Genomic DNA, 22,599 nt, shown 5'->3' on the forward strand with positions numbered 1-22,599 from the left:
ATTTACTATCGAAGATTTATCGATTTGTGATCGGAGTGTTATTGATTTGTTATTGACGAGTTATCGGATTGTTTCCGATGGGGTTATGGCCGCGTTAATGATGGGTTTTACTTTTATTATCAGTTTGCTGCTGGACGTGACTAAATGAGTTGTTGGTTTTTCATCGTAGTGCTATGAATTTGTTTTCTATAGCAAATGTAATCGATAAGTTTTCTGTTTTTTGTAGACGGGTTATTGGTTTTTATTGATGGGTTACCGAAAAGTTGTTATTGAAAATTTTTCCATTTATAATGGTAAAACGCTGTTTATTTATCAAAAAATATATGGGTGTGTTATGCATTTGTTAAATAAAGATTTCTTATGGAGGTAATATCGACGAGTTATCGATTTTTCATCGAAGTGTTACACATTTGTTACAGATAAAAATCGTAAACTATAAGTTATCAGTCTTTAACCGACGAGCTTTCGTATTTTTGCAAAATGCCGGCGAAAATTTGGTATTGAAAATTTGTTTATTTGTTATCGAAGGCTAAGGACTTCTTATCCGAGTGTTAACGGTTTGTTATCAATTAGTTATCGGACTGGTAGTAGATTTTTGTCCTTGATGTTGCATTGTCACCGAGTTCTGATTTTTGTTCTAATCTTCATATATATATATAACTTAAATATTTTTAGTTTATGGATATGGTGGAAAACCAAAAACCATTTGATTCGCTATGGTATGATTATGGCGTTAGCGTTATGGTATGGCACCACTAATCGATTACATTGATTTCCATAAGGTAGGTTCGATCAGCTGTTTTATCTGGTTATGGTTTTATGGTTATAAGCAGACCTGTTAAATTCGAATTAGCATTAGTAATCAATTAATTATATGCCTATTTTAATGGTCAATGATTATTTCAATTGTTTTGCGAAAAAAGCAATTACTAATTCATTACCATTAGAAAAAAATCAAAAAAAAAAAAAAATCACGATTTTTTCCGATTGTTAAAAAAAATCAAAAAAAAAAAAATTTTAAATAATCAAAATGATTACTTTTGATTATTTTAGATTTTTTCAATTATTTTTGATTTTTTTGATTATTTTTGATTGTTTTTGATTCTTTTTCTACTTTGTTGAAAGAAAAATTTTCGTTTGTTGCATGCACGGGATAATTTCTACATACAAGTTCATTTTAGGATGCAATATTAAATCGTAACCGCTTATCGAGGCGAATATATACATGCAACATATAGGGCGAATAATATATGAGCGTTGACTCAATCATATTCTCCAGTAAGTATACACACATCTGCATATTTTACTACACTTATTTTATAAAATAATGTGGGATCGAAAACGGCGGTTTTTCTAATTACCCGGACAATATGTAAAAAAATGTTGGATTCATAGGTTGGCGTCCAAAAGCTTTCATTTAGCAACGATCCTTTATGGTTTCATCTGTAAGTCTAGCCAATTTTGTATATCCAAAATATATATATATCCACTATTTTGGATTACGTTTTGGCTATGCTAGGCTATGCTGACAAGTGCATCGGTGGATGTAACGGTACAACTACAAATTATCGTGTCTATAGATGTAATCGCGTATTGTTTTACGGCAAAACAATATGCTCAAAAAATATGTATGAGTAATACTACTTAGTCATCATGATCAGTTGTCTAACCAAAGTTGTTATGTCCATGTACAACAGGTTGAAACTTGATTTTTGCTAAGTGCATAACATTATCCGCATTTACGAAATTGTTGTGCATAAAATAAGTACTAAGAAGTATGTGTTTGCATTACTCTCCACTTTCCGTTTTGGAATGCGTTACACACCATGACCGAAAAAGTGCCTGCGTCAACTGTTTCATAATACACTACTAACTACTTATGTGTAATTTTCGATGCTCGTTTTTTTAGTTGCAAACGCAGATGTATATGCAAGAAAGGCAAAAACACAGCCAAAAATAAGTCTGAGACCCTCTCAACATTGCTTCAAATTTAGGAGCCGTCATTCGCAGCTTTTTTTCGACCCAGTCTAATGTACACTAGGGTAAAAGAAGAAATAACCAAAGAAAAGCTTGTTGCTAGGCAACTTTATAATAAATAAAAAGAACAAAATCCGAGGAGATCCTAATTAGCGCCGTGCTACTTTACTATTTTTTTGAATTTGATATTGCTTTACCGTGCCTTGCACCCAGGTTCATGTTCAGAGTGCTCTCTCACCACACCACGATGGCCGCTCCAGAACACACTAAATGTGGGTTCTGAATATTAACGGAAAAGAAAGAATTGGAATGATCTACAAAAGTTAACATGAATGTATAAAAAAGTCCGGAAATTTTCCAGAAAGCTAATAGGATTTAGACATAACCTCGAAATTACCCCTATTGATTTCGAAAAAATACCTCAATGATCTTGATTTAATTAGCGAGACATGCTCATATTGCTTTATACAATTAATTTTGTAATTGATATTAGAGAAAAATTACAAAGTTTACAAACGGCGATGGTTACTAGGACAGGTTTCTGAATTACACTTTTTCATCAGTTAGCTTCTCGGGAGCTGAGTATTGAACTCGAAATCTCCAAACTTCATACTTTAAACTAGTGCAAAGGCAGATGCCTTTATCCACTCAGCCATATGAAAGCCCCACTGCTCACTTTGCAATTGGTCTCTAAGTGTTGTATTTTTGTTGCTGTTTCTTTATTCACCATTTAGGTACATACTTATTCTATATGCTCTTTAATCCCAATTGTGTGGAATAATTATAGGCGCGCTCCAAGAGCTTAGTAACATTGGGTGTATAGCATTGTTTTTATAAGCAGTCGCTGTTCACTATTATAGCAATATTATTATCTGTATTTGAGATACTTAAACAATTTATCAACAATCCTGAATTTATACTAGATCTAGAATTTATACTAAAAAATTCCAAAATAGTCTCGAAACTATCTCAATAATCATACCGGAATATTACGCAAATAATTCCGAAGTGATGCCGAAAGAGTTGCAAAATTATCCAAAAACAATCCAAAATGTATCCAGAAATATTCTTAGAATTATCCCCGAAACAGTTGCTCATAAAACAAATGATCCCGAGAACAATACCAAAAATATCATCTGTATTTAATTAGCGAGACATGCTCATATTGCGTTGCACAATTGTTTTTGTTATTAATATTAGAGTAAAATTATAAAGTTTACAAACGGTGATGATTACTAGGACATCGCTTTCCAAGGCAGTCGGTTCTATGTACCGGAGCGACTCGGGATTTTTCCCGACCAAGGACTGTCAGTTCAGTGTAACCCCATTTAATTTGTTGCGTCCCTCCCACAAATTGTCATCCTCCCAGCAGCTCCTTGCAGCGGTACTGCTCCATATTCTCTTGCTCCGGGAAGGTATCGAACCCAATCCGGGTCCGTCTCCTGACCCCGGTCCTGAGAAATGGTTTTGCTGCGTCTGCCGGAAAAGAATATTTTTAGGACAGCCATACTCTTGTCAGTGTGTCTCGTGCAAGGGATTGTTGAATCGGATAGGTTGTTCTTGGCTAGATGCCAAAACCCGACGTCCTCGTAAATTTTATAAATCTTTTGTGGCTCCTTGCTGTTCACGCACAAGGGCGTCCCGTAGTCTACGCCTCAGCGCCCCCACAACCTTCCAGCCGCCCCGCTGCTGAGCAAGCCACAACAAGTACCCGCTGCTGCTCGCGCCCCACGACGCCACCAACTCATACGGCCGCTCCCACTCATAACTACAATCTCCGTAGTAGAGTCGGTAGCAATGCCGAGCATCTGCCCCTGCCCCCGTTTTCTCCCCCACTCTTTTCCGGCAGCAATCGTGTAGGTCGGGGAAACAGACTCTTAGTCCCTACCACCTTTTGCACCGTTTGCCAGCACAGAATATATATATTTGCGACATCCTCCCAATGCAGCTCCTGCTTTGGACGGTGCCACTTTCGTAGATGTTCTGGTCTCCGCGACGGCAACCCCCGACGGGTTTCATTGCGCCATGTGGCCAGGCCGCAAACCCAAATACACCGGGTACCTCAATGCTTACCCAAGGACGTTCAGTCCCAGGGCCACAACAGCGGTTGCGTCGTAGCCTTTCACAACCCAGGCGTAGTAACCCGTCACTTATTCCCAGAATGACGACGTCTCCCCCCTTGCACTTCAGAATGCTGCAGTTAAACAGTAATGGATTAGCTGGCAAGATCACGGAGATAGTCGATTTCATGAAGCGGCACAACATCCGCATTGCTGCGATTCAAGAGACTAAACTCACAGCAATATCTACTCTGCAGACCTGTTCTGGGTATAATATCCACAGAAAAGATCGCAAGAGCGGAAATGGAGGCGGCCTCGCGTTTATCATACACCACTCAGTGCAATATCATATATTTGATTTCGACATCGGCTGCAGGGACAGTGTCTTAGAACGTCAAGGCTTATCTGTCCGGTCAGGTGATGCAAACCTAGAAATCATCAACATCTACATACATCCCTCCTGCCACTGTTGCCCCAGTGGATACCGGCCTAATATCAGCGTCTTACTCACTGGCAATAATCACATTATCTTTGGCGGATCAAATAGAAGAAACGACGTTCTGCACAATAAACGGAGACGCCCCCACACGGGGATTCAAGGGGTTGTGTAGCGCAATATATATCTTCTCCAACCCAATTGTCAACCTCACCTTCGAACGGCGAATCCCGTTTCACTAACAGACGAGGCTCTGGCGACCCCAAGCTCCTCATGGAACTTGGGGGTGGGGAGGGAGGGATGGCCTGAAGGTTTAATGTGGCCATATAAATCGTTCCCCAGATGGTCGGGCCAGCACCTTAATGGTGCTGTTACCGGAGCGTATCGGATCTGTATCCGACAAAGAACCATCACATCGATAACACTCCCCAAAGCCTTCGGGGAGTAACCTAATCGCTACAACAACAACAACAACAACACGCCCCCACACGTATGGTAGGAAGCTGTCACAGTTCGCCGGATATATCAGTCGTGAGCGCAGGACTCGTAAACTGCGTCAACTGGCAGCCGATGGTAACATTGGCATCCGACCACCTGCCTGTACTTATTTCGCTCGAAGCGTAACGCCGACTTCATCGTCACAGAAAAACGCACTTTCATGAATTTTAACAAAGGTAAGTGGGGTGAATACAAATCCTTTACAGACAACCGCTTTGCTGCCCTCCCTATCCCGACTGATGCTCGCCAAGGGGAGCGTGCTTTCCGCGGGGTCATTGAATCCGCCTCGGCTCACTTTATTCCCGCCGGTAGAATTCCCAAAATTCGGCCTCACTTTTCGGTGGAGGCCGCAAATTTAGCGAGAGAACGTGACCTTATAAGACAGCTCGATCCCGGCGACCCCCAAATGAGGGATATAAACCAACGCATCAGATTGCTTGTGGATAAACACAAGCGGGCGAAATGGGAGGAGCATCTAAGCTCAACCATAACGAGCAGATTCACGGTGGGCTTCAATCTTTCGCACAATACGCATGAAAGGACCTTATATGCGATATTAAGGTTTATTCCACAATAGTTGGCGCAGTTAGCATGATCCCCCCTCTGGTGGACTGTGCAAAGGACACTTAAGATTCCAATCGAAAGGCATGCACTCACTCGTTCGACCATATTTTGCAATGCAGCTGATAGATGCACCTTACCTACTCCTCACCGCCGTATTTGAACAATGTATCAGCGCCCGCAGCTTTGTTGTTTTTTAGTCTGGTTATTGCTATTCTGACATCGTCATAATCGGGTGTGGGACATAAGTTCCATCATTATCGATTGCGGAATCAGATGAATCATCCCTGGGCGTTACATCGCTGCCTCAATTTTCTCCATTTAGGAGAGCGGAGTTAAAAATTTGGCTAATATTTTTACCTTTCCAATGATGTATCAGTTTATTTTTATTTTTTGATTAATATTGATGTTAGAGAAATATTACAAAATTTGCACAAGGCGAGGATTACATGGATATAAAAAAAAAAAAAAAAATAAATGTAAGGCGCGATAACCTCCGAAGAGATCTAAGGCCGAGCTTCTCTTCCAATTTGCGTCGTGCTCCTTTTGATTTTCCCTACAAATTGGCCGGACGGGACCTACATGTTTTATGCCGACTCCGAACGGCATCTGCAAAGCAGATGAGTTTTCACTGAGAGCTTTTCATGGCAGAAATACACCCGGAGTGCTTGCCAAACACTGCCGAGGGGCGACCCCGCTTAGAAAAATTTTCTTCTAATTGAAAAATCTTATTTCTAAAATTTTGATGTTGCTTTGCCCGGGAGTTGAACCCAGGGCATACGGTGTGATAGGCGGAGCACGCTACCCATCACACCACGGTGGCCGCCAACATGGATATGCTTCTGAATTTTTCTTCTTCATCATCTCTAAGTAATGCCTTTTGGTACGTATATGCTATATGCTTTTAACCCGGTAGTTCCCATAACTTTTTTGCCTTGTATTTAGTTGGAAAGAAGCTGTCTTATAGATTTTGACCTCCTGAACACGAAAATGATGTCCATTTTTTAATCCACTGTTACGCTTTTCCGGAAAATCCGGAAAACTAGCGTTACCATATGGTAATCCTGGGTCGTCTAGGGTACAGGTTTTTGATGAAAGAAAAAATTATTTTGGACATGGTTTTTTAAATTTTATTTCGCAAATAATAGACGTTTTTGAACATTTTTTTAAACCGTAAATAAGGAACGAATAAGTTTATACAAATATAATAGAAATACATTTTCTGAACTAAAATATAGGTGGTTGAAATCGATGTTTGGTATGGTAACTTGCAAAACACTTCAAACAAAGTCTTACGATGCATTTCATACATGCTGTTCGTCCGTTAACTATGAATCTTTCACAGGAACAACGGCTACGATATGATGGTACTACAATATATCCACTCTGATCAAAACGAAGAGTGTGTTCCACTCGACCTGGTTGTAGAGCATATCTGTGGGATGGAATCGGGCCATCTAATTGAGACATTGTCGGTTGCACTTTCCGATAAAGCTGCTAAGCATTTTTAGTACAGGCATCTAACAGCCAGGTAAAAATGCTTAACCACCATTTTTGTCCCCTGTTTGTGGTGCGATATTGCGCCAAGATTTGATCGCATCCGTCTACTCTACACATATATTTGTTGTATTCCGTGATCGCACAAGGACAGGGTACATTTATTTGGCTCCACTTACCTGCGAGTAACGATGTGCCATTGAATTCGGATTTTCACCGAGGCTGGTAGATAACATGCACACAACATTGTTATCTTTCCATTTCACCAAACATATCTCGGTGCTTTTCATCTCAATTGATTGCGAGTAACCTCATTCCATTGACTTAAAGTCTTTTTTATGCACCAGTGGACAGCTTGCTGAAATTCTATTTTCACGAACTGTTCCCATAGCATTATAACAATATAAATTGAGAAAAGTCAAGAGCGGATAAGCGAGACGCCGTCCACTAGCAATTATTACTTCACAGCCGCCTTTTAGCTGAGCGGGTCATACATTGTCAGGGATTCCAGCACAACCATCTTCAGCATCATCTTCGCCAGATATCTTTCCGTCTACAGGAGGCTCTTTATAAAGAGTGGTTGGTATATCTTGAATGTAATCAAGTATTTGTTGCAACGATAAACCTTTGAAAGTCGTAGTATTTAAAAAATTCTGCAGATTATATCAGATAAATTTACAAAAAGGCACAGAAAAGCTATTGAAACGCGTAGGAAACTGTACCCTAGCATAGAAAATTCCATGAAATACGAAAAAAAACCTGTACCCCAGCCGACCCACGGTTACCATATGTAAAAAAGAACTAGAAATTAAATAATTCCAGCAAATAATTAACTTAAATTAAATAACTTATTTCATTAGTTACCGACTTTTATAGTTTTTATTTAAATGTTCTTAAAAATTATTACTATAATCGCGAACTTACAGACGTGCCATATTGAAAAACGGGAATTTTCAACTTTTCCTTTCTCACTTAAATTTGACGTACGAAAGCTTCACTATTTGAACCCAGACTGACCAAAGATTTCTTTCGTGGAAAGTCACGGATATTCTGTATAAAATAGCGTTATTCCTTTGTAAATTTGTTGTGCGGTTTAGATTTAATGCGTGGAAATATAGCGACACCTTTTGCGTTACCATATGGTAATCGTGGGTTATTTCGGGTTAACCACAAATTGGGAGGAGGAATACTTTTGAGGCCCGCTCAACAGAGCTTGATGAGTGATATTGGTTTTTTTCTATAATTTTCAATGAACATAAAGAATTATAGAAGAAAGGTTCAACGGTTATTTTTTTCTCGAAATGATATACATATGTATGTAAAAAATAAAATGGAATGATATATGTATGTTTATATTTTGATGGAACGGAAGCATCGGAATCATGGTAGACTTGGGAAATTATATTTTTTGTAGGTTGTGACATTCGGGATGATTACTTTACTATTAGTCTCGAACAATTGTTCCATTTGCTCTGATTCACTGAGTGTACGTGTGCGTGGTGCTTCATTCCACGACTGCACCTTTGCTGTGCCAAACAATAAAAACAGCAAATTACCAACAAATGCAATTGCACTGGAAAGAAAGAATACCGTGCGCCATTGATAGATATTTGACTAAATGCGAAAAATAGAAAGAAAAAACAAAAATAATATGTATATATTTAGGAAAATTAAATATTTTACTGCGAACCGTATCTGTTACAATAAAGCCCACAACCAGCGGCGCAACGATGCCCATCGTACTGGACAAACAATTCACAATGCCGATTAGAGTTCCAGCATGATTTGGCGCCAAATCCAAATGATTTAAAGCATAACCGAAATAGATAGCCGTGCTAAGACCAACAGTGGCCGTTAGCAAACCAATTGCCAAATCTGCTTCATCGCGTTGTAAATAGCCCAATGAGATGAGTGATATAGCAGGGATCCAAAAACCAATTGTATTGTATATTTTACGACTAACTGTTGCATGTAATAATTTCGAACGCTCCAACCAATTTGCGAAAGGACAAAGTAACAGAGATAAACTTAGCAAACAAAGGTAGGGTAGCGCTGATATAAGCGCATTGCTTTCGATATCCTTGCCCAACACATTCTTAATATAGGTGGGCATTTGTGTGAGTAGCATCCAAAAAAACCAATCATATGCGTAATGATTTGCTAAGAGCACTAGGAACGGTATCGACGTACAAATACTGCGCCACGGCACTGTCATCGGTGTGCTTTCAGCTTCTTTTTGCTTCTTTTTCTCCTTCTCAATTTGAATCAATGACTCTTCGTTCATTGCACCTCGCGCTGAAATATGTTTGCAATCTGGTGCTGTATTCGTACCATATACAAACCAAAGTGCGGACAATAGCAAGCCCAAAGCTCCGGGCAAATAGAATGTGCTTGGCCAACCCCAACTCGAAGAACAAAGTTTGCCACTGACAGCCAACATTACCACTAAACCCAGTTTTGAACCACAGTAAATGAATGTTTGTATTGCACTACGCTCTTCAATTGGTTCCCATTTGGACATTATTGTCGCAATGGCGGGCAGCACAACACTTTGCGCCAGACCCTGACCAAAACGTAACGTGCATAATAAAGGCCAATCACCCAGGCCTACACTTAGCGGTATTAAAAGTGAAAGTAAGCTATTGATGGCAATGCTGTATAACATCAGTAGGCGAGCTCCAAAACGTCTTGACCAACCACCGGCAGGAATTTGCAATAAAATGTAACCACAAAAGAAACTGCTGAATATATACGATTTGGTTCGCTCAGACCAGGCATATTCCTGTAAGAATATTGGAAATATTAAAAATAATTTGTGCGAGATTCAGGGATCGTTACAGTTATAAATTTTATTATGAAAATAGCTTTTTAAAAAAATAAAATCAATCCATTTATCAATATTCAGTGTAATAAGGGACGTATTGTTGTCCTTCCAATACCAGTGGAGTTACCCCTTTAATATAATTAGTTTGGTAAACATTTTAAGGCATAATAATTTCTTGCAATCCCTGATTACTTTAGAAAATTTTGCACCTTCTTCTTCTTCCCCTGCTTACAGGAAAGTTCGAATTAGCTGTCTTCTTATCCATCATAGCCACAATGGCTATGGAAATATTCACACGCGTCGCAAACATTAGACCAAATGCCAGGAAAAGTAAGAGACATTGCAGATGCCGATAACCTAAAATGCCGCGCGTGCTTTCGCTATTAACTTCCATATCCGTTCGGTCCTAGCAATGTAAAGCAACTCAGCATCTCAACGAGTTTGTTTGCAGCTTCTGCGCTCATAAATGACGGGAAAGCAATGTGACTAGACTTAAGATTATAAAGACAAATGATTTATTTGTACTTTCTTAAAAAAACAATATGTATAAAAAAGCAAGGAAGTCTAGTGAAAGCGAATATTATATACTCAGTTGGGGATTTTTTACTTAGATCTACATATTGTGCTTGCCCTTTCAGCCTATTACTGTATGTGGAGGCTTTTAATTATTTAAGTATTTTTTCAGGCTTTTTACACCATATCACCAAAGGTTTAATAGTCACGCCACCTAGATGGGAGTCTCTACCTGGTCAGAGTTACGGATTCGCAGAGAATGTGAACCTCTAGCTCATAAAAGCGACAGAATTGCGTATCGGATAGATTTAGCTTACTTATGTAGGTGTCATCATAGACTACAGTATCTTCTATAGTAACTAGTAAGAGTTCGTAGATAAATCAGCTTGGTGATACTTACGTTGCTGGGAGTATAAATAATTTGGCCTGTGATTGCCCTAGGCATTTAATCTAGGATTGTCTAAACTGCCTTGTTTCCCAGTTACATACTTAAGGTTTCCCTAGTATGTGCCTTTGTGAGTCCACCGAGGGGCTATGAACTATATAATGCTGCCCAGAAACTCATCCTAACAGAACCTGGTTTTGGGCTTTTAGATCATTTAGGACTCGAATGCATTAATCCTGCCTGGTTGTGTGACAAAATGAGAATACTTCTCGAGATAAGCCTCTTCGTAGACAATCTCTATCGGAAACTTATATTGCATGGATTTCTGCCTTAAAAATAGTGGGATGGTATCCAGTAGGCATCGCTTTCTTCAAACTCGGCCTACAGATGCCAGTTCCAGTATTTTTCGCTGTCAAATGTTTTTCAATCCTTGTGTCAGACACAGAGACACAGAGTGAGTTTGTTGAGGTTGACCTCCCTAATATGCTGATCCAAAAATTTCCCGATACCCTTCAAGCGAAACAAACTGAGGCTTATTGGTCAATACGATGAGGCCAGTTGCTGGGAAGTTTTAATAAAAATAAATGGATATTTCACTTTTTTACAACACGTCTTATTAATGAAATTTAGATTACCTTTCAGCGAAAGTTTGAGCTCACTAATTTTTTTGAATCGTAACGCATTAAGCATGCAGTTGTGGATTTCTCCGATTTTAACATTCATATCTGTTTGGACATTTATGGACTGATTGTTTCAACATTGATTGTTTAAGACTTCTAGAGCTAAAGTCGTAAATAAGACCCAAACGGAGAATGAACTTCCACGGGATAAATGTTTTTTTTTTTTTAATTTGGTCATGTACACCCCGTTTCCACTTGTACTCTCACTCTCACTCCAAGTCCCTCTCCTACTCCCACTCCAACTTTCAGTTCCTCTCTCACTCTCACTCCCACTGCACCCGCACACATATATGGAGTCTCTATAATAAATTTTTGATAGCTTCTCCAAATTATTTCCAAAAATTTGTATCTAAACCATCCTTGAACAACAACTAAGGAAGCAAAGAAATAAAGTTATACAGCAAAGGGGCCGAAAACATCACCTCCTTGCTGCATTACTTTTAAACTTGATAAGAAAAAAATTAGATAATGATAAGAAAAAAAATTAGATAACAGTAGAACACCAAGTTCTGTACTTATCGGTCAAATTGTGGCTTGAACATAACAAAATATATGTACTTATACACTGAAAGAAAAAGACTGGTAAAATCAACCGAAATACGGATCAATTCAACCGAAATTTCTGTAAATTTTTATCCATCGCAGCAAGATGTTGAATCAACTGCGCACAAATCGTTGATTCGTAATTGACCGTTTAAGTAGTCAAATGAACAAAAAAAGTTGTTGCGACAGCTTTGTACGAAAGTACCTATGTTGCGGCATTTGCAAGGCAGATGAGTTTTCACTGAGATCTTTGCATCGCAGAAATACACTCGGAGTGCTTGCCGAACAGTGCCGAGGGGCGGCCCCGCTTAGAAAATTTTTCTCCTAATTGAAAAACCTCATTTCTAAAATTTTTATGTTGCTTTGCCCGGGGTGGGAACCCAGGGTCTTCGGTGTGATAGGCGGAGCACGCTACCATCACACAACGGCGGCCGCCATATACATACGTAAATATGTGCATACATATAGTACACAGCATACATAAGTACAAAGTAGAGAGCGCAGTGAACGTAAAATTCTCTTTAAAATTTACTTATGTATTGACTGTTGATCGCTGTTGAAATGACCAGTGAGATCAGTTGTGTTAACAAAAAAATCAGTTAGATTGATTAGGAATCTGTCAATTTTACAAAATTTTGTTAACTTAAGAGCGACAATTTCTCTTCTTGTTCGCTTGACAAAGAACTCGGTCGAGTTAACCATAATTCGATCAATTTCACCGAATCTTCTTTAAGTCAAGAACAACAGAACCGCTTTGTTGATTTTACTAGCACCATTTCTTTGAGTGTATGTGTTAAGGGCGTAATTATCTAAAACTTCGTAAAATAGTGATGAACATTGACATTCGTACAGAAGTTCTAACCTTATTGAGTAAAAATGAAAATGTTGTACTATTATTTTATGTGCGTGGCCTGCATTCGCCAGATTAGAGCATTAGAGATACGAGTGGGACAATTTTCCGATCTAGAATAATGAAAAAAAAACTGGTGAAATTAGCAGAATTTCGGATCAATTCAAAAGAAATTTGCAAATTTGCAAATTGCTGGGTCTGGGTTGGCGGTTGCAACAGTCAAATTAACAAAAAAAAAAAAAAACTTAGCATACATAAGCTCTGTTAACTTTACAATTATTGCAGTCACCCTAAGATTACCAATGAAAATTGTTAAAATAACAGATTTTTCTCAACATTGAAAGAAGATTGAAGGCATAACCACGATCATAAGAACGAAGTTGTGAGCGCCATAAGCGGAAGTTTTCTTTAAAACTAGCTGTTGTTTTTGCATAATATTGATCGATGTGAAATGTCGTTTTTACAGAAAAATCAGCAAGATTTTTTAAGAATTTGTAATTTTTACAGAAAATTGTTAACATGAGCCAGTGGAAATGACTAAACAAATTTGTCCCCTTGACAAAAAATTGGGTTGAACTAACCATAATGCGATTCATTTTACCGAAAGGTTTTGGATTCAAGAACAACGAACCAGACTTGTTGATTTCACTAGCGTCATTTTTTTCGGTGGATCTGTTAGAAAAGCAAGTTTAAGAAAACTTGTACTATTTGCCAGGTTCTTGGCAGGGGTTTTTAGGTTGGTCGTCAAACAAGCTTCTGGCAACACTATAGACACATACAATCTGTATGACGCCCTTACGGATCGGCCAGTTCAACCAAGCCATACATACTCCCATAAGCGATGTGTAATAATTGTTTTCGCTTCTACATCGGCAGAAAATTAAAATAAATAAAAATACTTTTTTTTCTCTAAAAGATTTTTTTTTTCGTAAAAGTAGTTATGAATTCGAAATCGTTTACGCTATGACAATATTTTATTAGCAATAAGACAGTTGTTTTATCAAAAACGAACCGATTGCACGCAAACCAGCTGAAAAGACGGGTACCGGTGCGTATGCGCAACATTTTTACTTAAGGTTGTATTACCTAGATTGTCGGGCTGGCCGCCAGAGGACCATCAACATCGATAAAACTGCCTAAAGCCTTCAAAGAGTCTTCTTATCGCTATAAGAAGAAGACAAATTGGCTTCTTTCGCTAATTTTTCTGAAGCACAGTTCTCTTTTTTGGAGAAAGGTTCCATGTAGCATAATAAATGGCTAGAGTTTACCATATAGGTCTATCAGGGGGAGGTTGAGCACAACTTCGAGTTTTTGTGTGTTGACATATGTATTGCGGCAGACCGCTGCATTCTAATCATGCTGCATAATATGCATATCCTAACGATAACCGAAAAATGTTGAAGCTATTGTTGTTGTGTTAAAACACAATCGCATTTCACTTTGTGGCTTCACGGAACTTGAAACAATCACCGACTAAAGGAAGTGCGTAACTTTTTGGCAAATTATTTCTGGATAATGTAGTAAATTAGACGCTGACGTGTTTTGCACGCGCTGTATGTTAAGTTTGTGTCAAATCCCCTCACGATATGTGCTCCTTTTCCTATGTCCGGTGACAACAAAACATCCAACACGTATGATGATGTGGTCCGACCTAATTGAAACACTACGTTTCAAAGGACTAGCGTTAAAGGATTAAGACTACGATTTTTGTGTTGTTACACTTTTATTCGACTTTCCAGATCCCTGAACACTAACATCTTATAAATACTTTTTATCATTGATTGCTTGGTGTATAGATAATTTTATCCTTTCTTAACGAGGACACATCAAATTCGCGCCACCATCGACGGGAAAGTTTTTCGTATGCTTGATTTCTTAATTCTACAATTTCTTTGACTCTCTCATACCATTCTCTTTTTCAATTAAAACAAATAAGGACGGGACTGTCTTTGGCTGTGCCGAAGACTTCATACCTTTCATGAATGGGACTGAACAATAACACAGGCCGACAAGGCCATAAACCAGACCATACTTTCCTAAAGGTCTTCGATGCGCTGAATTCAAATCTGGACGCAGAATTATAATAAGCCATTGAGAAACTTAGATAAATCATGGGTACCCCAATCTATTTGTAATGCTTGTAGAACAAATATGGGGAGAATGGGGAATTAGCAAATTTATAAACTTTAAATTGCTCTATCTTAGCGAAAAAAAAGATATTTGAGCAAACTCAACGCCATTCGTAAGAGAAATACTTCTTCTTTAAGATGCTATGTGTGCTTTTTAAAAAAAAAAATCTGTCGTTTATATATAACCTCAAAAATAGGCCAAAACGGTGTTTTTTGCACATTTAGGTTAGGATATCTCAAAATCCTGACGTGATAGAGCAATTCTGCGTCCAGATTTGAATTCAGCGCATCGAAAACCTTTAGGAAAGTATGGTCTGGTTTATGGTCAAAAAAATCGGTCTCATTTTGTCGGCCTGTGTAATCTTATCCCATTCGTAATCTCCAAATAATCGGCTGTATACGATAAGAAATATATAGTGAACAGATGTACATACCTAAACGATTTTAAAGATAAATATAAAATAAAAAATAGGTAGGTACTTTGTGTGAGGATGCAAAGTTTCACTTTTTTTGTGATCTGCATGTAAAAACTATGACTACGAATCACGTATTTTAACAATATATGGAGTTAACGTAAGTATTTGATGAAATCTGAACTTTCTACCCGCAGGAAAGGGGCAAAAATTACAGTTTATATGGGGTATATAATATATATACCACCGATCTCTATGATTTCTTAACACAACAATATATCCTATATACGTAAGCATTTGGTGAAATTTGAAATGGGGCTGTGGGGGATATATGCTATATATACGACCGATCTCATCCATTTTTTCAGACAACAATGTGTGGAATATACGAAAGCATATGGTAAAGTTTGAAGCTTCAATCTGATAAATGGAGGAAGATATGACAAAAATCCTCTTTTTCTGAAAAATCGGTTGTATGGAGGATATATGCTATAGTGGTCACCTAAATACACCCGCTCATTAAATTTTATCAAGATATCTCAAAAATTGAGGGACTAGTTTGCTTACAAACAGACAGACGGACATGGCTAAATCAACTCAACTTTTCATCCTGATTATTTCGGTATACTTAATGGTGGGTCTATCTATTTTCCTTTAAGGACTTACAATTTTGGGATTCGTTCGAAATTAATATACCATTTCATTCTCATGAAAGATATAAAAACTGAGCGCGAAATTATAGTCATAGGTATTGCATACAAAGTTGTACAATGTACATGCATTTATCATATATGATATATGTATATACATATAGTATATATCTTAATATATAAAAAACACGTGTCACACAATTTTTGGCCGCGATGGCCTCCTAAACTACTAACCGATTTTGAATTTGTTTTGCACACCGTGTGTAGTTTGATCTAACTTGAAAGATAGGATAAGTTATATCTCAGTTTATAGTCGCAATATTATTTTATTGGAATTTTTTTTATTTGTTTATACGTAATAATAAAATGTTACATATACGCAATGGCACTCATATTTTCAGGTGGTGCGGATATACTTCCGTGTAATTGCTTGGTGTTTAAATAAACAACCTGCTTATCAATAAAAAATATTATAGTGAATGGTATCAAGTATAGCACATCACCAGGCCCGCCGAGAGGGTGAGGGGGCCCGCGATTTAGAGGTACTGTGACATTTTTTTTAATTCAGGAGAGTCATTAGTTGTTCCATGTGCAATTTTTAAGCCGAATTTCAAAAGCAACGAAAATCTACATTTCGTTTCAATATTATAGTAAAGTGTGAAAAATATATATATAAAAAGAAAGGCTAAAATGTGTGTTAGTTGGTCGCCGGTGTTTGGAGAGATGCGTCAGTGGATTTTGTTCAAACTTTCACACAAGTTGCGTAAACCTAACGCGGTGGTTAGTACATAGGTGATCGACGTACAGGGTCTCGAGATATAGGCCGAAACGTTGACCCGAGTACCCCTAGGATGTGTTTATACAATATGGATATCAAATGAAAGCTGTTGATGAGTGCTTTAGTACAGAGTAATATATTATCCAGAGACGGACTGGGACTGGGATTGGGACTAGGACTGGGACTGAGACTCGGAGTGGGACTGGGACTGGGACTGGAATATAATACATACCACCCTCTGGGACAGGCAATAAGGGATGCAGAAGAATGAGAAGGAATTGAGAGAAGAGAAAAGAGAGGATTGAGAAAGAGATAGAATGAGACGAAGATGGAGATAGATGAAGCGAAAAAGGCGGAGGGAGGAGTGAATAAAAGGATTAGGAAAAAGTGAAGAGGGGGGAAGGGCAGAGTCAGACGGAAAAAGCTTATTAAAATGTTTGCAGATAGGCCAAATTTAGGGCAGGACAACGTATGCCGGGTCTTTCAGTATTCTATAGAATACATTAGCGTCGTTCAAATTGTAATCGGCATTGCTTTTTTTCGAATTCGCCAAAAGGGCGTTCGTGATATGGCTCATTAGCAGAAGTTACATTTAACGGTACACCAGAAAAAGAAATTCGGTTTATAACGAATAATATACAAAAACCAAAAAGGGCTTTAGCAGGGAAATATGTTTAATTTTGAATGTTTCGGTCCTTCACAGTATTTAATTTTTATTTTCAAATATTTCTCACTATCACTAAGATGGTTAAGTGTTATTTACTGGCTAACGTTTTTTCAAACTGTTATTTTGCGACGGAATTAGGTTTCGGGAATGCAAAATCTCTTGTTTGCCCTATTAAAACTAACATAATGTAAACTTTGTAGAAATGTTGGGATCATTTCGGGATTATTTTGAGATCATTTCCGAATTTTGTTAGATTGCTTTAGTTAATATTTCGAGATCAATTTGCGAGTGTGTTAGGTAACATTTTATTGGCACGACTATTTTGGACTCATTTCGAGATTCACTCAAAACAACTTTGAGATCGTTATGTTGTTGTTGTTGTCGCAGTGCAGTGAGATCGTTATCATTATCATCTTTATTTCGGAGCTCGGTTCAGGAAGAGCCCATCTCACAATTTGTATCAAAAACGCCATATCTCATGAGGAGTTCAATATGTCTTGTACTAGGATAAGAAGGTGTATTTTAATTCGAAAACACCTTTTTGTAAAATTTTCGAGCTCTTCCGCCAAAGGCGAAGAGGTTTCGTTGCCTATATCGTGTTATGCGAATGAAGAAAGATGATTCAGATCATAGAGAAATTCTATCCAAACCCGTATTTGATGGGAGACCTCCACTGGGAGAGACAGACTCAGGAAGCGGACAGGCTTGATACTATAGTTTACGTTGAACAAGCACGATGATAATTATATATATTTTTAATTAAACACTAAATGGTGGCTTAGTGCCAGAAAAGGGAGCAATGCATTTGTAATGTGTAGAGTGTATCCATTTTGTATGCATTTGGCAAATCAAAGTCGTCGAGTGCATTGTGAATGATAACCATTGTAAATTTTACCAAGTAGTGCAACTAACAGCTGATCGGTGAAAATTCGCACATTCACACCCACAGTTCTCGACTCAGTTTCAAAAAAAAAATTTAGATTATTTAATTCAAATTTTAAGGTGAGATAATCCTTGCCAATTTATGTATACAGAATATATATGGCGTTTTTGTTGTTATTAAAACAATAGTTTTATTTATATTAAAGCTTTTATCATTTTTTTTTTAACTTTGAAAAAACTCCGAACACCATTCCTTCATTATATGACATTCGACTGCCTAGTCCACTGCCTTCCACTCTATTCGCAACATCATAACCTCTACTTAAGCTGCCAAACTATATAGTAAACAATGATGATAACTAAGTGTGATATCTTATCCATGGTTCAACTATATGCAGGTTGGCTCATCTGTAAAGCAACAAAATATGTCTGTTCAAATTGTCAAAATCTGTGTATTGGTGTTGGTGCGAATGGTATGGAATGGAAACATAAAACTTAGCAGTTTTTGTATGTGTAAGTAAAATGTTGCCAATGTGTTGGTTTCGTTTTGAGTTTGCCATCTCCTTTTGACAATCCTTTCGACCATGCAATGACATAAATAAAATCAGCTGATGATATGAGCCAACCTGTACATAATTGAACCATGATCTTATCTGTCAAATGCCTGACAGGATGTTCAATATGGCTACTTTTTAGCGTTTTGACAGAGTGTTCAATATGGCGGCGCCTATCTTCAGCGGGTGATAGAAAGAGATACAGATTGAGACAGCGATAGTCAAATACAAATCAGGTGATCCAATCACTTTCGAATTTTGACGTCTATGCAGAAGATATCACACTAAGTTATCATTCACAATGGTCGAGTGCTTTCAAACAAAAAAGGGGAACATTTTAGAATAGCACCCCCTTCCAAATTTTCAATTTTTTATTAAATAAACGTAAATTATTAAAAAAAAAATAAAAAGCGCCGTAGGCATATATGTTATACATATATGACCGTAGGCGAAAATTTCGAATAAAAAATCTTTTTTTTTTGTGAAATAAATATACGGAGTTGAATGAAAAAGGTCCGTTTTCCTCGTTGGTACTATTTATAACATTTTTCATTCGTTGGTACTATTTAAAGCATCTGGCACCACCAAGCAAACAGTAAATTAGATAAAATGGCTGTATGCTTGGGTTTGCGGAAAGTAAACAACGTAAATTTAAACAAAATAAATAGTTGATTGTTGTTTTATAAACATTACAGAGTGTACTTATATATAAAATTCTTGTGAAAGTGTTCGTATGTATGTAGATAGAAAGTGATAGTTATACCATGGTAACTTTAAACCCATTTGCAAACTTGTAACAACAAATAAATTTTAAACTATAAGTTTGCGCACTTTAAAATAAATATATTTGTGAGCAGTACAACTCCCTCTTTCATTTGATTTTAAGTCCCACCACGAACTCGGGGGGTGCTAAACTAAATCGCTGCCCAAAAAAGCACATACAGCATTTTCAAGTGAATTTCATCGGATAAACCAGCGGAATATTTTACCTTATTTTATTTATGTTTGAATCTAAGGGGACTGAAAACGTGCATGATTTCTTCATCGGATTAGCTCTGAAGTGTGAGCCTCTAAGCCTTGTTGTCAGACTTTTCCTTAATAACATTTGCCCTCGGCGACATCTGCCTAGAACATCGATCTAGGTACCAGGTAACCTAAAGAAGTAAAAAATGGTTTGTTCATACTTCCAATATAGTTAAATTTAGAATTACCTTTTACTTCAATCTTCTGCTGATTCACATGCAGTTTTACCGCTCCCATAGATTCCAGGCGTGCACCGAGTCATGGCCATTTTATTCCATTGCTGCGGAGTGGACTTGGTGTTTAATTCAAGTTTTTTTCTTACATGCAATGATACGCTGTAAAGTATTATACATCCATTACATCCATGATCATTGTACACAATGTTCATGTTCATGCTCATAGTGTACCTATACACTATGTGTACATTATGTTCATGCTGAACACATTTTTTTGTTTTAATGTTTTGTTTACTCTTGCAGTTGACATATGTACATTTTTCTTACAGTTCCCTACAAAAAATTTGGTCAGAAAACCTAATCACGTCCATGCAAATGTGACTATGAATATAACCTCTGACCGTAAAATGACTAGGCAAATGACGTGGAATGACGAGAGCGTTTTTGCAGGGTTGTTATTCACAAATCACCTACCCAGATTGCGCATTCACGAGTTCAAAATTGCTTCGTTCTGCGCGTCTACGTCACAGCTGACCTAAGCGAATAGCTGATATGCTGCTTTTATTGCAAAATACAAGAGCATGTTTTTGTGTAAACTTATTTTATTTTAATTAATAATTTAATTGTTTAACTAAAATGTTTTTAACCGTAAATATATCGGAGAAATGTATCGTCCTTCTCGGTCAATTTTAACATATCTAATCAAATATCGCCGAAACTTCGCTCACAATTGACAACATTATATATATGACAGATCCTGGTTTTGCCAAGCAAAATAATTTTAATTCTCATACTGGTATAGAATCATTAATGGTTGTACCGATTTATAAAGCATCATCAAATCAGCGTGCAGGACGTGCTGGACGCACTGAGCCAGGCAAATGTTTTCGTCTCTATACTGCTTGGGCTTACAAACATGAATCAGAAGATAATACTGTACCAGAGATACAGGGAATACATCTTGGGAATGCTGTGCTTATGCTTAAAGCACTTGGTATAAATGATATAATTCACTTTGAGTTTTTAGATCCACCGCCACATGAAATGCTTGTCTTACCTTCAGAACAATTATACGCTTTGGGTGCTCTCAACCATCATGGTGATATTGGGTAGACGTATGACCGAATTTCCAGTCCAATGATGGGTAAAATGCTGTTGGCTAGTGAAAAGTAATTTGGAAAAATTGCATTCCGAGTTTGAAATGTAACTAACCAGTTTAGTTTGATTTCATACTCGGAATTCTATACTTTGTAGACAGGATTATTAAATTTGAATTCCGTAATTTTAGATACAATTGTTCCGAAGAATTGGTATCAATTGCTGCGATGCTTTCTGTGAATAGCGCAATATTCTATCGTCCAAAAGATAAAATGATACATGCCGATACAGCTCGTAAGAACTTCAATCATATGCATGATGATCATTTGAGTTTGTTGCAAGTCTATAATCAATGGCTTGATACAGATTATAGCTACTTATAAAACTTTGAAGCTACTTATAAAACTTTGTATTGCGCTTTTTAACACCTCAAATCACACGAATGATGGTACACAGAGAATTTTGTACGGAGCCTGATCTAGCGTCTTCTAGTATTATGATATTGTGTGGGCATGTGAAAAATGTAAATAATAAATAAATTGACGTGTAATTCATGTAGAACTTCCTTTTTTCTTCTGTTTATTACTAATTTAAGTATTTCAAATTCAAGTTTAATTAAATAGTAATATAAACTTCGTTCACTTTGTTTACTTCTGTATTCGAAATTATGTATAGTCTAATTAATTATTAAATTCGTAGACTTATAAATAAATAAATGGATGATAGTGTTAAGACCTTTTAATATCTTATATTACGTACATATCTAAGCTTACAAAACGTTAATTTTACAAACGATGATTTGTGCCTCAGCGATACCCTCAGTTTGGCTTACATCCATTGAGCCAGCTTAATCATTCAACAACTTTTCTACCAGCTTCTTTGAATGAGACTTAACTCTCTTTTTGCGTTTGTCTCTTCTGCGTTGGTTGAATATCTCGCTGGAAACGCGCTGGGTAGCAGCTTTGTGGGATTTTTGGTACATAAGCCTAAAATTTTAAATATTTATTGTAATTAAATGAATTATTTATCAGAAATTTTATATACTCACCCGTTTCATATTGCATATTTCTTTCGAAATCTTCGGGAGTGAAATGCACCTCTCATATGCATGCTGTTTTGAGATTCACTACGTCCTTTCGGCGGCAAAATGAAGACATTTCATAGCCACTACTGCATTCTTCGGAAAATGGAAAAATCTCCATTTGTTTTCACTGGTTTTCCTGTTGTTGTTATTACACCCAAGCACAGAACAATGCATTATTAATAGAATTATTTAATTAAAACTCTCACAAATAACACCAAATATACTTATATCAAAGCGCGGCTAAATGAAAATGAGCAATTCTTACGTCATCAAGAACAGCTGATCTAATGTTTACATGCGCAATGCGCAATCTCCTTATGT

The 22,599-nt window shown here is 37.3% G+C and overlaps 1 protein-coding gene across 3 annotated transcripts; it reads right to left on the bottom strand.

Annotated features, from left to right (window-relative positions):
• Positions 1-6,783: 6,783 nt before the first annotated feature.
• LOC137251248 (putative inorganic phosphate cotransporter) lies at positions 6,784-20,487 on the bottom strand. 3 transcript variants are annotated; one of them, XM_067785532.1, is made up of 5 exons: positions 20,413-20,464; positions 20,109-20,255; positions 19,887-20,051; positions 8,720-9,811; positions 6,784-8,643 (listed from the first exon to the last, which is right to left on the bottom strand). In XM_067785532.1, the coding sequence occupies exons 4-5, from the start codon at positions 9,692-9,694 to the stop codon at positions 8,410-8,412; spliced, it is 1,209 nt and encodes a 402-aa protein (XP_067641633.1). In that variant the 5' UTR covers positions 9,695-9,811; positions 19,887-20,051; positions 20,109-20,255; positions 20,413-20,464; the 3' UTR covers positions 6,784-8,409. The 3 variants fall into 3 exon arrangements, with proteins under 3 accessions (XP_067641633.1, XP_067641632.1, XP_067641631.1); XM_067785531.1 differs by having other exon boundaries at positions 20,109-20,487; XM_067785530.1 differs by lacking the exons at positions 19,887-20,051; positions 20,109-20,255; positions 20,413-20,464 and adding an exon at positions 10,086-10,474 and having other exon boundaries at positions 6,788-8,643.
• Positions 20,488-22,599: the final 2,112 nt, after the last annotated feature.

This window comes from Eurosta solidaginis, chromosome 4 (genome assembly GCF_040869045.1).
Source record: "Eurosta solidaginis isolate ZX-2024a chromosome 4, ASM4086904v1, whole genome shotgun sequence".
Lineage (NCBI taxonomy): Eukaryota > Metazoa > Arthropoda > Insecta > Diptera > Tephritidae > Eurosta > Eurosta solidaginis.

Excerpts from the sequence above, each read along its gene's own strand:
- LOC137251248 (XM_067785530.1), bottom strand. The coding sequence starts at position 10,247 with ATGGAAGTTAATAGCGAAAGCACGCGCGGCATTTTAGGTTATCGGCAT. Across the intron at positions 9,812-10,085 it reads CAGCTAATTCGAACTTTCCT|GAATATGCCTGGTCTGAGCG; the intron begins GTAAGCAGGGGA and ends ATATTCTTACAG. Across the intron at positions 8,644-8,719 it reads GCTTTATTGTAACAGATACG|TCAAATATCTATCAATGGCG; the intron begins GTTCGCAGTAAA and ends TTTCGCATTTAG.